The 16241-nt window shown below is 45.1% G+C and overlaps 1 protein-coding gene across 5 annotated transcripts in view; it reads left to right on the top strand.

Moving 5' to 3' along the window:
- The window catches only part of NEK7 (NIMA related kinase 7), a 313090-nt gene that overhangs the window by 90480 nt on the left and 206369 nt on the right, over positions 1 to 16241 (top strand). For 3 of the 5 annotated variants that reach the window (XM_086954906.1, XM_086954898.1, XM_086954913.1), the window contains one exon: positions 11384 to 11470. The exons of the other annotated variants lie outside the window; for them this stretch is intronic. In XM_086954906.1, coding sequence (XP_086811032.1) covers positions 11414 to 11470 — 57 coding nt within the window. In that variant the 5' untranslated portion in view covers positions 11384 to 11413. The remainder of the gene's footprint in view (positions 1 to 11383; positions 11471 to 16241) is intronic. 5 annotated transcript variants of the gene reach the window in all.

Below are 16241 nucleotides of genomic sequence, written 5' to 3' on the forward strand. Positions count from 1 at the left end.
GAATTAGCTATAATGTCAGGGGTTGGGTTTAATCATATGGGGTTTACTTTGGGTTTCCTCAGGTTTATGTTTTGGCTTGGTTTTAAGATTGGGCTTGGATATTGGGTGAGCATGATGCCGAGGTTTAAAGTTGGTTCATTTAATTTTTTAATGTTTTTTTAATTGATTTTGGCTTTGTCTTATTTTGAGGATTGTAACTTTAAGGCTAGTCTGAAATCTAGCCCCATAAGGATAGTACTGTGTTGCAGGTTTCATACCAGTCTCTACACTTGGGAATTGGTAAACCAGGCATGTCATTCTACGAAGATAAAAATGTTAAATATTTACACTCGCTAGTTACTACAGTGTCTACTTTTATTTTTATTTTAAAATCTGTTTGAGTCTCAGTGTGTATGTTTTCAAAGAGGATGGTGTCAAACATCATATAGTGTGTGAAAACGAATCATTTTGACAGTTGCTCTTTAAAAACTGAAAAGCACCAGTGTATATTAAGGCGTTTTTCTTTTGTTAAATTTCTGTCACATTTACTTTAAGGGTTTGTCTTGTAGGTCAGCTTAGTTTTGGCAGAGGAAGTTGTTGCTGTATTGGAAATCCTCAAACAATCAAACTTGTACAAGGGTTGGTTTGAGCACCTTTCTAAATTATTGATGTAGGCTATCTATTCATCAGATGTCAAAGCTACTATTATCTCGTAACCCTGAAAACCAGTTGAGTTTAAGGCATTAACGTAACCTGTAAAAGAGGCCACTTATTTAGATGATTGTTTTCTCCCAAGGCGTCTCGCTACACATTTTCTTTATATGTAAGTGACAATCATGTTTTACAAATGGAGAAAAATATATTATTTTAAAGCCTTGCAAGGATTCTGCTATGTTGTGTTTTGTGACCTTTGTGCAAAATAGCCTAAATTCCTAAAATAAGGAATAATTCTTTGCTTGATTTAGCTTTTAAGTTTTTGTTAGCTGCCACCGCTCCCATTTAGAAACTGTGCAATTGAGTTGTTCAATACCATTATTTTTATTATTTTGTTGTGGCACTTTTTCAAGTTCTACATTTATGGAACATACTGAGATAATTTTTGGGAGATTTCATGGATATCAAATACATCAGTAGACTGCATTCCGAGAGGATTCTTCAGTGACTTGCTGTTTTTTAGGTTGGATTTACTAGAAGAAATTATTGGGTTTTAAATGATAAGGTATTGAACTTTAGAATGACAATTTTAGTATGTTGAACAGCAGTGTATTGCACAATAATAGAAGATATTTAATATAGTCTTGTTTGGTGCATCACTTGTTTCAACCATCCCATTCCTTTAATCCATATCTCCACAGATTGACGCACCTAATAACTCTGCCCCATTAGTAGTATCTCTTAACATACTATAAACCTCAATCCCTTGAAACACCATGCTAACTGGGAGTGCAACCTGATAGCTACCCAGTATTGCCACATATATATATATATATATATATATATATATATATATATATATATATACTTCATAATAATCCTTCCCATTAGCATAACTCACGTGTACCCTTTTTTGTTAATGTCCGACCCAAATATGCCTAGGTGTCTGGGAGAGAAAGAAGGATGAGAGCGTATGATAATTTCTTGTTACTAAGCAAAAATAGTGTTTTTTTTGTTGTTTTTTTTAGGTTTAGCTCAAGATAGATATATTAATTCTCGCTAGTTGCTATTCAGTTGTCTGGCAAAACTCCTCTAATGGCGAGTAAGAGATTGATGATTTGAACCATTATACAATTATAGGTTTCAGTTACAGACAGCTTTCAGTTGTCTGTTGTAGAAGACCTGTTGTGGACAGTAGCACTAGTTACAGTGGACTTTTTATCAGCCCATTGCTTATTTTCTGCCGTTCTTGTTAATCTCAATTTCCTTGCTTCTTATTCAGAAGCTTGTTTTGTCTTCTTGTATGACCCTTCCTCGCAATATAGCTTAATTAGCTCCCTTTTGAATGAATGACGTATATCCTAACGCTGCTCATTTTCATGAAACTACTTTTTAGGTCGAGCAGTGTCTGCTCGAGACCTATTGTTGCCCCTATTTGGGAATGTGGACACGAGAGCAGATTTGACCTCGTGGACGCGCACGGCGCCGTGCCCCTCTCGTGCCTCATATTCCCTGCGTACACAGCCAGCCTCCACACCCCTGCACACAGACCACACAGGCATTTTTATTGCTCACAAAGGAACTAAGCAATAAAGATGCCTTTAAATCTTGTTAACTTGTCACTTTTGCTCTGTTTTCAAAGACAGAGGTCAAGTAGGTTGCAGTTGGGTCGAGGGGATTTTCCAAGTTACTAGACCTGCAGGACTAGTACAATTTTTCAGATTTGTCGAGCCCTGCACACGCTGCCGCCCCCCCACCACACACACACATACACGCAGGCAGGCACACACACAGGTACAACACACGCAGGCACATACAAGCGCACCCCCCCAGGGCTTACATACACACACAAACGCGCACACACACTCCCAACCCCGCTCACCGGGCACACGCAGGGCTTCCATCACTGGGGGGGTGGGCACCGTCAATGTGTCCCGACGCCCCCCCTCACCGGCTCCTCTCGTCCTGTCCCTCCGTGTCCAGACTCTGCAGCCCGCTCCGTTGTTTCTCCACCCCTTCAGGACAGTACGTGCGTGTCACGCCTCTCCTTTCTCCCGGCCGGAAATCCTATTTGCGTGTCGAGCCTCGTTCTGAACAGCTATCATTCAGAGCGCTGCTCCAGCGACTTCCGGCCCCCTCTGCTGAACGCTGGCTGTAGTGCACCTCTGCAGCCTCCCTAGGGACGTTAGTTGATGGGGGCAGTTTAGTACACAATTGTCCCTCAGCGCTGGGAGGCTGGCCTGTGATGTCAATGTGCTCATGACCGCTGGACGCTGAAGGGACAGGAAGGGAATGTTCCTCAAATTTCTTGGTTTAGTGCCAGCAGCGTTTGCCGTGTGCTTGGCCTGCAGCTCCCGGGTGCCTGGCGTTCTTCCGTTATACATACTCGGTCGGCAGCAAAGGCCTGGCGCTGACTCATGTGGTTTGACCCAAATCACGCAAGTGCAAGTTCGACAGGGGGCTCCCGTCCCTTCAGAAACGATCAGTACACAGAGGGACAGCGGAGCGGGTCTGCCAGTGCTGCAGGCCTTGCATAACACGACGGTGACCGGCAATTAGCTCACATGGTTGCTGTGCAGCCACCTGTGTAGGGCGAGTTCCCCGCAGTACTCTGGTTAGGACAGGCTGCACTTGCACAGTTACATGCGGAAAAGAGTTCACTGCCCTTAAGAGCTAATAGGAAATCTGGGTTTTGTCGGATGGGTAATAGAAATCCACGCCCCTGCAGGAATTACAATAATTCGATCCTTCGGGACCGTGTCTCAGCTTGTGCCAGAGCTGTGATGCCTAAAGTCCGCACTTGCGATCCCATAGGTGACGTGGTCTGCACTTCTGCAAACGTAGATACTGTAGACTACAAACGCCTGGCTTAAGCCCCGTAAGTGGTCGTAAAATGACAACCAGTGCCTTACCAAACAGCTACATCTATAAATAAAACCACTGTAGCCTCCTTGGCTTACTGTCATAGGGTTTAGCAATGGAGGCTAGGTTCCCAGTCCCATTTCCTACTTGCTGTGACAAGTCACACTTTTAGTCAAAATGTAGGGAAACCACAGAACGGGGCTTCAGCTGGTCAGGCATCCTTGTATGTTTGAGAATCATTTCAGTCAGCGCCGTTCTGGGGGAATATTGGCCTGAATATTACTTTCATAATGGGGACATCCTAAAGACATGAGTGTATTGTCCACGGTAACCGCAGGAGGGTTCCATAGTGCCTTGATATTAAGAACCTTCATTGAACCCACTCTGCCATTTGGGAATGAATGTACCTGTGCTACGCCAGGGTTGCACCAGAAATTGCTTGAATTATCCAGGTGGTTGTTTACGTCTGAGACATAAGGGATGAGAACCTCCCCTGATGCTGTCCACCATCACACACCGCACCCTCATATACCGCACCCTCACACACACTGCACCCTCACACAGCGCACCCTCACACAGCGCACCCTCACACAGCGCACCCTCACACAGCGCACCCTCACACAGCGCACCCTCACACAGCGCACCCTCACACACTGCACCCTCACACACCGCACCCCCACACACTACAACCTCACACACACTGCACACTCACACACACTGCACACTCACACACACCGCACCCTCACACACACCGCACCCTCACACACACCGCACCCTCACACACACCGCAACCTCACACACACCGCAACCTCACACACACCGCACCCTCGCACACACACCCCGCCCTCGCACAAACACCGCACCCTCACACATTGCACCCTCACACATTGCACCCTCACACACTGCACCCTCACACACTGCACCCTCACACACTGCACCCTCACACAATGCACCCTCACACACTGCACCCTCACACACCACCCTCACACACTGCACCCTCACACACTGCACCCTCACACACTGCACCCTCACACACTGCACCCTCACACACAGCACCCTCACACACCGCACCCACACACACACACCGCACACACCCACACCCATACACTGTACCCACACACACACACACACACCGCACCCACACACACACCGCACCCACACACACCGCACCCACACCACACCCACACACACACTCTGCACCCTCACACACACACTCTGCACCCTCACACACTCTGCACCCTCACACACAGCTTATCTATTATTTTCTTCATTCATTGGAAAGTTTACTCCCTTTAAGATCTGAACACAGCTGCCTGGTCCAGTTTATGGCTAATAGATCATGTCTGCAGCCACACTGCACCCTCACACACACCGCACCCTCACACACCGCACCCTCACACACCACAACCTTACACACACTGCGCCCTCACACACACTGCACCCTCACACACACTGCACCCTCACACACACTGCACCCTCACACACATTGCACCCTCACACACACCGCACCCACACACCGCACACACCCACACCCATACACTGTACCCACACACACACCGCACCCACACACACCACACACACACCACACCCACACACACTCTGCACCCTCACACACTCTGCACCCTCACACACACTGCACCCTCACACACACTGCATCCTCACACACTGCACCCTCACACGCCGCACCGTCGCACACACTGCACCCGCACATACACTGCACCCGCACATACACTGCACCCGCACACACACTGCACCCGCACACACACTGCACCCTCACACACACTGCACCCTCACACACACTGCACACTCTGCACCCTCACACCTCTGCACCCTCACACACTGCAATGGAACATACACTCCAAATACCACTCAGTGCCACATAATTATATGCAACATAATTGCACACCTCATACTTACACTCTACTCAATTCAACATAAATACACTTTATCTATCTGTCTATCTATCTATCACCCTCACTCTATCTATCTATATATTGCCCTCCCTCTATCTATCGCCCTCCCTCTGTCTATCTATCGCCCTCTATCTATCTATCGCACTTACTCTATCTATCGCACTCACTACAGCATCACTCAGCACCACCACAGAATCACTCAGGGGCTCCACAACATCAGTATGCGCTACCACAGCATCACTGAACGCCACAGCATCACTCGTCACCACCACAAAATCACTCAGCGCACCACAGCATCAATATGTGCAACCATTCAACAACAACTGGTTCAAATATGTTCTCTCAATGTTTCAAGCTTTATTACAAATGTCACAAAAAGCTGTTAATATTTCACTTCTGTTCTTGGATTTCTTTCCGTCACAATAAAATACAATGAACATAATCTTTAAATATTTACAAAAGCTATTGCCATTATAAATTACAATAACTTTTATTTCAGTATTAATTCTTTAAAAAATTAAAAGCCATTTTTATTTGTAATATCAATACATCTAGGTCACGTAAATACAACACATATTGCATTACAAATGCTATATGTGTCACATTTGCGAAAGTTAAAACTATTGGCATTGTAAATGACAAAGCTATTAATTTCGCTATTTTCAACCCAACACATAAATTAAAAATGTGTCATTTACAGTACCAATAGCTCAAACTTTCCTAATGCGAGACCTATTGCATTGCAAATGCTTGTTTCTTTTTCTGTCAGCACTCCAGGGCCTTGATCATTGCTTTTGCCACCCTCCAAATCATGCTTTTTTTCTGCTTATTTATAAATTTATTTTTCCACCCTCCTTGCCCATTTCTCATCAGTTGCTCCTTTGCTCCCTCCTCCAACCCCCTCTGTTGCTCCTGCCATCTTGGAAGGTTAATTGAGAGTTAAAGAAAAAATTGCCATTGCATCATTATGCATACATACATACACATGCACTGATGTGTATACTTTATCACTCTGCAGTGGTTTTTTCATTGCAAAACTAAAAGGTTGGACAGTGCCCTTGAAAGGCAAAGTTTGTTGGCTTGCCAATGATTTTTCTTTTTTTTTGTTTTTGTTGCATTTTTGAGGATGCCTAACAAAATGCCCCCTCTAAAATTGCAAAATGGAGCTTCTCTTCCACAAATCCTTCCCCCTTACTCCTTGTGACTCACTGCACATCCACAGGGGACTGCAGCAGCAACTACATTTACCAGCACAGTTGTCCCTGAAGCAACATCATCTGACACAACTGCACTGGTAACAGATGCTACCAAAGTAAGGACCGCACCCACATCACCATCTCCCACCACAGCAGTTGCAACTGTTGCCACAAGTCACCTTCACAGCAGCAACACAATCTGCCACTGCAGCAATAACCGTTGCAGGGACAGTAAGGGCCATAACGGTAATGAAGACCGGTATCACCTGAGCTTCAAGTAAACCTTGCCCCCGTCTCATAAGAAAGAACCGAGCTTGCTGTACTAGTCTGAGTCAAGGCCAAGACGGAGGCTGGCCAAGCTCCCGTATTTTGACTTCGAGGCAGAGTTGCACATTCCACAGACACTTCCCACAACATATTTCAGTTCACTCTGGTCGGTGAGGTGCGAAAAACAAGTGAAGAGCAGAAAGACCTTGAATATGAATCGTAAGCACTGCTTTGCACGCAGGAGCAAGGCAAAGTCAGACATGAGGCCATGTCAAAGACCATAGTAAGCACTTATAATTCAAGCACTGCTGTGCACGCAGAGGCAAGACAAAGTTAGAAAACAAGATGACATAGGCCATGTCAAAGCCAATAGTAAGCACTTTAATTTAAATGTACAGTTCTACTCCAAGATAGCTCCCTCTAAAGGACAGCAAGATTACAAGACAGAAGAGAAGCAGGACATGTGTAGGACCGTCCTACATTAAGGCTAGGTTAAAATAACACACTAAAGTCAGTTAAAATGGTGTCGTCAAAGGTCATCATAGGGTGCCCAACCACAAGAGTGGCTGTTTCACTACATCCACCCAGCTCTAGTGTCAACCTGCATTGTCAACCCTTGCTTACAGCCTTCTAGAGGGGGTGTCTCTTTCAGCAGCTGCAAAAGTGTTTACCACGGAATCCTCACATTTCAGGGTCTTTGAGGGGAACTGACTGCAGCGATCTGTCCAGTAGTGCTTTGTGGAATAGATCGGCTTGAAGGCTGTTTTTCTGGTCCTGAAACTTTCCTCCCAGTGGTCAAGTTCATAAGTTGATCTTGTCCCTGTGGATTATCACCACTTTCTTCTGTGTTCAAAAGCAAGAGTATACTCACTCCCCCTTTGATTTCCCTGCTGGCTGTGTTAATGTGGGAGTTGGCTAGCTCCAGTTTGAGTATTTCTAGAAGTTATCTACATTGTGGGACTTGACAACCAGAATGTGGTCAGAGTGAGCAGTTGTATCCATTTTCCACAAAGTGAGGTCTCCTCAATACCTATTTGAAGTAGCTGGAAACTTCAACCCATCTAAATGTTTTCTATTCGCCAATACTCCAGGTTTGCATTTTCACCTCTTTGGTGGGCAGTGGGTCAGGTTTGATAGGGATAGTGAAATTTGTGGTTTGTCTTTTGCTCCAACCCTTTGAGTTTCTTATAGTTGTCCAGAAAACAAGGAACATCCTAAAAGCATTGTCATTCAGGTAGACCCTGCCTGGTCTTACCGATAATAGTAGTTGCCATGGTTGAGAGCCTGTCTTCAGAGGGCCCTCAACAAGCTGACCCAGAGATGGTACCTACAACCAATGGTGGTTTTAACCTTAAACCCTCTTTAGTAAAGTTCAGCTTTTGTTCCCCCTTCCCGAGGAGCAAACCTTGGCTGGTCAAATGATTTCTCAGAACCGAAAATTACCATGTCCTGGTGATGCCAGGTTTTCCTCAGGTATACGTAACAAGTGGCTAAGGTTCAGTTATTGTCCCTTGCCAACAAATGTGAACTCACTTACTGCTTGGTAAACCATGCCATTTACTTTTCAAAATAGCCAGTTAAATTTGGTGCTTTTTTAATGAATCTGTTTATTGTATTTTGACCAAACAAACAACAGTTACACATCCCCCAACACCGAAGGCATGTGGACAGAATTTCGCGCAACAATGCTCAGTTACAGCCTGAAATGACCACATTGGATTCCTGTTCACAGCCAGAGTTCCAGAGTCTCTCCGATGGTCTCCACCCTCTTGGTCTTCTGAACCAGGTTCCATGTAGGCTCCCTTCCATGCACAGCTCAACCAGCCCCAGGCATTTTACCTAATTCCTTCTCTCGATTCCAGACAGGGCCCCAGACCTTGTCGAACTTCTGGGGATACCCTCCAGCGTAATATGTCTGTGTCTCTGCCACCATGCACCAATCCATTCCTTCCTCCCATTCCTGCTTCGTGTGCAACATCTTGACACCCCAGTGTTGGAGGAGGTCTCTTTGGGCCACCATCAGCGCCAAGTTACCAAAGAGCTGAGCATACCTATCGAGAGACTGTTCTCCCCCTGCCACAAATGGCTAGGGCAAAACCAGCTGGGGCATAAGTCGTATCTCAAGTTCCAGTATCTCTGACAATTGTTCGCCAATTCTATCCCAGAATGCTCTGATCTTCCGACGTTCCCACAAGGTGTGAAGCAGGATGTTCCTCATGCGCAGGCAAAGATCGTCCGTTGCCCTGCCCATTCTAAACAATTGTGTCCTCATGAAGTATGCCCTATGCAGTATTTTCAGCAGAATCAGCTGGAATTCCTCCCTAATAGCTACTTCACTAGGGTATCTGCAAGTCTAACTCCAATCATCGCCCTCAAGCCTCCCCAAGTCTCTCACTCAATTTCTCCCTCTGGGAGTCCAGCAGCGGGAGGGTATTAATCAATAGGGTAGAATAAATGCGGGACACTGCGTGGTCTGTCAAAGGGCCCCAAACACTCCATTTTCCAGTAGGAATTCCTATTCTATGGTATAGCCGATGGCCCCACCCTTTTCTAGTATGTATTTCATTTGCCAATAGCCTAGCACCTGACTCCCTGCAATATGAATCTGATGTCTTTGTGGAAATCTACACGGCCTTCCTACAGCCATTGGGTCCTCAGGAGACAGTCCAGAGGAGTTCTCCACTGCCAATGAGGTTCTTGGAAGACACCCGATGGGCTAGTTTAACCCAAGGCCTTGGTTTATTCAATCTGCTGTTTATTTGTCTCTGTTTGGAGTGGTGCACCAACTCTTCAAGGCCATGAACTCCTTTCAACTCAAGGTTTATATTTTGCCTGGATTCATTTTTAGTTGCCGTATCCTCAGCTACATGAGCTTCAGGCCCTAACCGCTGCTGAACCATCCAATAGGTTGCCTAGGATGCAGTGATTCAGAGGACTCTTCTCACTTTTACCCCCAAACTATTCATCGCTTTTCACCTGAAAAGCAATATTTTTTTCCGACATACCTTTAATTGTTTATTTGGCTATAACCAGAACCCTCTGTTCACCGGTTGTGAACTTTGTGTGCAATGTTACTGTATGTTACTGTTACATCTGAGGCGTTGTTTCAAAGGACATTACATTGCAGGTAAGTACATCAGGAGGAGGCTTGTTACATTGCGGATAAGTATTTAACTTGCACCTATGTTTAGGTTTTTACTTCTCAGTCCTTTACTTCACAGGTAAGTGCATTATATATGTGTGTGTGTTTGTGTGTGTGTATGTGTGTATATATAAATATATATATATATTAAAAAAATAATATATAGATAGATCAATGTCATTTTTATATATGTGTATGTATAGATAGATGGATATAGGTCAAATTAATAGGTGCAATTTATTTGCTATACATTGATTTGTAAAAATGTATTTAATGTTAAATTATTTATTCTCAACAATAAATAAGTTAGACAGATTTCTATTCTGTTTAAGGAATTGGGTATTTTTATTTTAATTGTAAGTTATTTAATCAACAAAATTAATACTTTTTTGATGGGGAGCGTATTGACGTAGTAAGTGTTTTAGGGATAAGGAGTGGGTAGTGTATTGGGGTAGTCAAGTGTTTTAGGCCTTAGAGAATTGTGTATACAGGCAGTAAGGAGTTTATAGGTCTCTGGATTGGTTGTATAAAGCGGTTGGAGGGAGTTAACTGGTTTCAGGAATTACTTGTGTGTCAGGCTAGAAAGGGAATTTAAACGTGTAGATAGTGAAATTTTAGAATATAAAATGTTTACTTTGCGAAAAAAAATATTTTAGAATTGAAAATTGTTGCTGCTAAAGCCGCCACTGCTAGATAAATTACTTATCTCCTGTTACGCATGGGACAGACACACCAGCATACTCCACTAGAGTTTAGGTGGGCGCTGTGACATTCTTTAGACTTGCACCTGCCAAAGATATCAGATGGTTATGCTCACTGTCCCACATGTATTCTATGAGAATTAGGAAGTGTAATCGCAAAGGGAGTCACGGTTTTTCAGCATGCTTTACTGTGCCTGTTGACTTTGGTGTGAGGTCTCCAATGCTTCTTTCTCCCTCTTTATCTTTACTTTGGATTCCATCTGCAGTCAAGTTCACAAGCTCTTAAACCTTTTTCCCATCACCTGCTTTACACAGTCCCCTCTACCTTATTTAAGTGCTTATATACTCTTATTACATTTTTTACTAACCGATATTCCCTGATATACTATTTTATACCTGAATTATGTTGATGATCCGATTATTGTAACTTGTAATTTTTTTTTATTTAAACAAAGGTGTTTTCGTGCATTTGCGAGAGGGACTGCAAAAATGTGTTTTAGTAAAACTCTTGAAAGTTCTTACACTTTTGCAAACATTAGTATTCTTACCTGTAGCACTTTGAAAAAGTCAAATTGTAAACTGTTTTATCATTTCTGACTTGGATAATTTGACAGTGTTCTACAGATTTGGAAAACGCCTTAGAGCTAAATATAACGTTTCTGTTGGCAGAGCTAAAAGGTTCCTGTTTTATCCGGTACAATGGATGAACAGTCGCAAGGCATTCAGAATCCTCCTGTTCAGAATTTTCAACCACAGGTACTAATATTATATGTGGTTTTATGATTGACTGGACAACGTTTGTCTCCTGCTTCGCATGCAGAGCGCTAACGTTTTTAGTTTCCTTGTGAGCGTAGTCCTGTTTTGTATGTTGCATTCTTCTACTATAGTACTGAATAAGATGACATATAGGATAACGTGTACCATAATTCAAATAACAAACCAACCCTTGGAATTTGGGTATGCCTTAGTACTTTTGATTTCACTTGGTGTCACTTACAGGGCCAGATAACTTAGGGGTCAGATTCAAACTTGGAAAGTTCCCCTAGATCTGAAGAGATGTTATATTGACTGAATAAAACCCCTTATGGACCCATTTCCTCATACCAGGCACCACATCCCTATAAAGTAGCAGGGGCAAGGTTGGTGTAAAATCTGTCTTCCGAAGTCCAATTTCATTTGCTTAGAACAACATTGGGTTTTTTTTAGTGGGGGGGGGGTGGCTTAAAATAAAATATATATATCATGTTATTATCAATGCAGTACTGTTCAATGAAGGAAACTGACTGTGCGTTTAGCAATCCTTGCTAAGACTGTGATGAATAATTTGCAGTTAGGCGCTTGCTTTCACAGTTTCATCTGCGTTGAGAAAACAGTGCTTTCTGAATGAAAAATAAATTATGCTGCTCCAGAGGACGTGAGGTCAACATATATAAGGAAATTCCAGCTATGTTCTAGCAGATTACCATTCTCAACATGTGGGGACTCTGCTACCGAGTGTCTGAACCATGACCTGCTTCCGGAGCTCTAAAATTGAGTGTTGGATGCTCCGAACCTTGCATGCACACGTATCCTAAATGAGCACGCTCCCTGTCCCTTCGTTTATTAAGACCTCTGCCGGTTCTCATTTCCCCGAGCATAGAGTAAGGAAGGGATCCTTCTTCTTTGACTTTCATCGACTTCCCTTTGCAGAAGAAGTGTGTAGAAAGAAACACTGTTCCCAGTTTCCCCTCAGATTTTTAGCTATTTTTTCTTCATTCTTCAGTTACAGTCATTCAATCTGCATAGCTGCAGCTGTAATACATTTGCATCATGACTGGCTATTTGCAGCAGTGGACCAGCATAGCTTCTCTATTTCAGTGATAATCAAAATGTTCATGTTTACTCTCCCTTCGCTACTATGTAAACTGGAATTCCTCTGTAACTGTCTTGCTTGCATGCAGACTAAAGTTGCACTTATTACTCATAGAACTTTTAATGAGGCCTGACTCGTCTGCCCCTGGTTGGTGCACAGGGTAACTGAGATGAAGAAGTCTACTGAGTCAGTGAGTTTAACCCAATCTTTGATCCCAGTATTCTCTGAAGCATGAGGTGGAAAAAGTAGTAGAGCCATCAGTAGGGGCCAGTTCCTACTTAGTTTGCCCCTCAGGTCAGACAATAGCTGCTGTCTTGTTGGAAAGTTGCTCTGACGTTAGAAGTGTACCACCTTACCACTCAAGATCGTATAAAAGCAGGATCACAAATCAAACTCTGTGCTTAAGTCTTCAGACCTGAAATGGGGTTCATCTCTACATGGCCCAACCACTTCTATGTACTTCTTTGGCTCCTATCAGCTAATGTGGAATCAGTAATAGACCACTCAGCCTTATGACATCTTTTAGATCCGGAGCAACTCCAGCTGGAGTTGCTTAGGCCAATGCAGCTCCCTTTGAATCAAAAGACCAGGGTTTGCCTCCATGTTGCCCCCATCATTAGCTTGAACGCTGTTTTGAATATTCTTTGTTCAAAGCTGAAGGCCCAAGAAGGCTGCTTCATTCCTTCCCCATCTCTTCAACAGCTACTGGCTATACCTGATCTCTGCTCTCAGAAATCATCTTATTGCTGCTCTACTGGTTAACCTGAGATTGGCCAGACTCCAGTAGATTGGACCCAGACTGCTTCCATGCATAAACCAATTGTGAGAATGTGCCCTCTTTCTTGCATGGTATGCCCCACTTTTAGCTGAATTGCTGATGTGCTTTGACTGACTGTGCCCTGGGCTCCCGCCAATCAGCTACCCAGGGCCTGTCTTTCATCACTAAAACTGCATTGAAGCCTAAACCCAATTGGCATCTCTGGCCACATGTCGCCCCTGTTAAATGGTACCCTAGGTACCCAGGGCACTGTGACCAGAGAAGGCCCCTAAGGGCTGCAGTACTTATAGTGCCACCCTTAGGGGCCCTGTGCCCTGACACTCACTCTGCCCTGGCAGGCTGCGTGTCTTGGTGCAGAACAAAACAAAGAGTTGACATGGCACACATCCCTGTGTGCTATGCCCACAAAACACTGCCCTGGCATACATCAGTCACCCCTCTAGCTGGGTGCCCTATGCCTTTGGTGAGGGTGCAGGTGCTTGAGCCCTGTACCCCTTCAGTACCTAGGTCCATTCCTGGGCACTGTAAAGTGCAGTGCTGTCATAAAGAGTATATGGTGCTGGGAGGTTGTCATTACGAACTTAACTGCACCATAATGGCTATACTGAAGCCGGAGCAGCACATTAAACCCACACTGATGATGGTGTGGGATTTAATGTAAAATGCACGACAGAGGGCATCTTAGAGATGCCTCCTGAAACTCGACCAACTCCCAGTGACCTGACTAAGTGGCTACCGAGGCTGCCACTCCCAGACGTGTTTCTAGACCCCTGGGTCGATAGCTTGCCGCTCTCTGGGGCCTGAAACAATGCACATCCTGGTACGAGGTGCCACGCCTCCTCCCCCAGGATGGGCAGGGTTCACGAAGGAGAAGGTTCAAAGGCATACCGCCTTTGTGAGCCTCTCCAGACCACTTGCTGTACTCGGCAATTAGTCCCCACTGGTTCCACCCCCCACTTTGGACAGGAGCCCCGGCGGGAAAAATCAGGTGAGGAAGAGAGGTGTACCCACCTTTGCCAACTCCACCCCTAGGGTGGGGGAGGCGAGTTGAAGCACAACCTTGAGTCCCTGCCATCTTGATAATGGGGGGACCCAGCCAACCAGGGACAGGCTCCTGTCCCTCTCCCACTGGAGAGTTGCAGAATAGGGGGTGTACCCACCCCAGGGAAGGGACCCATTGGCCCATGACCTTCACCTACCTGTAACGCCCCTAAATTTTGTATTTAGGGGCACCCTGAACCTTCCATCCTCAGATCCCGATTCCTAAACTACAAGAAGAAATAATACCTGCCGTGCAGTTGCTAACAAGAAGACAACACCAATTGACTTGTCCCCAGCCCTACCGGCCTGTCAACCCTCGAACCTGCTCCTGCTAAACCCCAGCGTCTCCAGTGGTAAGCTACCTCGAAAACCCCGGAGGACCAGACTGCTTTGCTGAACTAAAGAATGGGACTCCCACGAGCAGTGGCTTTGCTCAAACATCTGCAGCTTCTGGTACAACCAGGAACCGCAAATGCAGCACACTCTGCACCTGCCGAGCCCGGCCAGTGACCGAGTGAGCAAAGACCGCAAGGACGTCCCCCCGGCGACTGACCAAGAATCCAGCACTCAAGGACCCCCCTCGATGCTCCTCACAACGCCTGCAGCCTCATCACCAGGGACCCCTCCAACTGCGACCAGCAGAGGGTAAGATTGCCCAACGCCTAAAGGCAACCCTGCACCCGCGCCCCACGGCGCCCAACTCCTGGGTGTCTACCCAACCTATAGCTTCCTACCTTATACCTCGAAGTGGTGGTCGCACCTGAAGAATCTCTGTCCCTGATCCTGCAGCCTTTGTTCGTCTCTCAGCTTTCCCTTTGAAATCCATTGGGTGCCGGATGGCCCAAAAGCACCCTGCACCCAGCCGCCTCAGTGCCACCGGGAGTGCACCAACTGTTCTGTTCGACTTCCCCACTTGCCCTGAGTAAGTCACCAGGAGTTTCGCTCCCACCGCCGTGTGGCTTGCCTGCTAGCAGCCACCAGCCAAAGGCCCCCTACCCGCCATAGGCTAACATTGGGCCTACTGTCTCTGCACCCGGCTGCACCTGTGCGCTGAGTGGGAACTACAGTACCAACCCGAACCTGGGAGACCCCTGAGTCTTACCCCATAACCGTAACTCTGCCAGTCGAGTACTTACCTGAAAGCTGATAACCTACATTTTCTCCATAGGATAACATTGACTGGTTTTCACTTGAAAATTCTTCTGTGTCGAGTTTTGAAACTTTAAAATATTCACGAAAAATCGTCCGATCAACGAAAAGGCATTTACTCACCTGATATCAGGAGAAATCCCAGTGCTGGATTTAGGTACCCAGCACTGACTAGAAAAAGTGATTATAACTGTGATTTTCTGATTACCTGATTTTCCTCCATAGGATAACATTACCTGATTTTCACCAGAAATTCTTCTAAATAAATTATATTGCAGTTTATTAAAAAATTCTATTGAGGTCAATGTTATAATTGTGTTAAGTTTGTGTTGCCTATTGCAACCCCTGTATCATATTGCATTCAAAGTCTTTTGCTCATTGAAAGTATTCAACAGTGGCATTTCATTCTGAGAAAGTATTTTTATACCAACCTGTGGTTCTAAATTAAAACAACAATATATTTTTATATACAAAACAGTTGGCCTAGAGTTCAGTTCTTGAGTGTGTGCGACTATTTGCTGACTGAGTGTGTACATCAAATGCTGTACACTGTCCTCTGATACTGCCTTACTGCTCGACCAAGCTACCACTTTAGAAAGTAAGGTTCTGTCTAACTTTAACCTCTGCCAAACCTCTGAGGACTGCTGGACTGTTTACACACTGTACCTTACTTTGGTGCAGTATATACAGAGCCACTTTCTTACACC

This window comes from Lissotriton vulgaris, chromosome 1_1, assembly GCF_964263255.1.
Source record: "Lissotriton vulgaris chromosome 1_1, aLisVul1.2, whole genome shotgun sequence".
Classification (NCBI taxonomy): Eukaryota; Metazoa; Chordata; class Amphibia; order Caudata; family Salamandridae; genus Lissotriton; species Lissotriton vulgaris.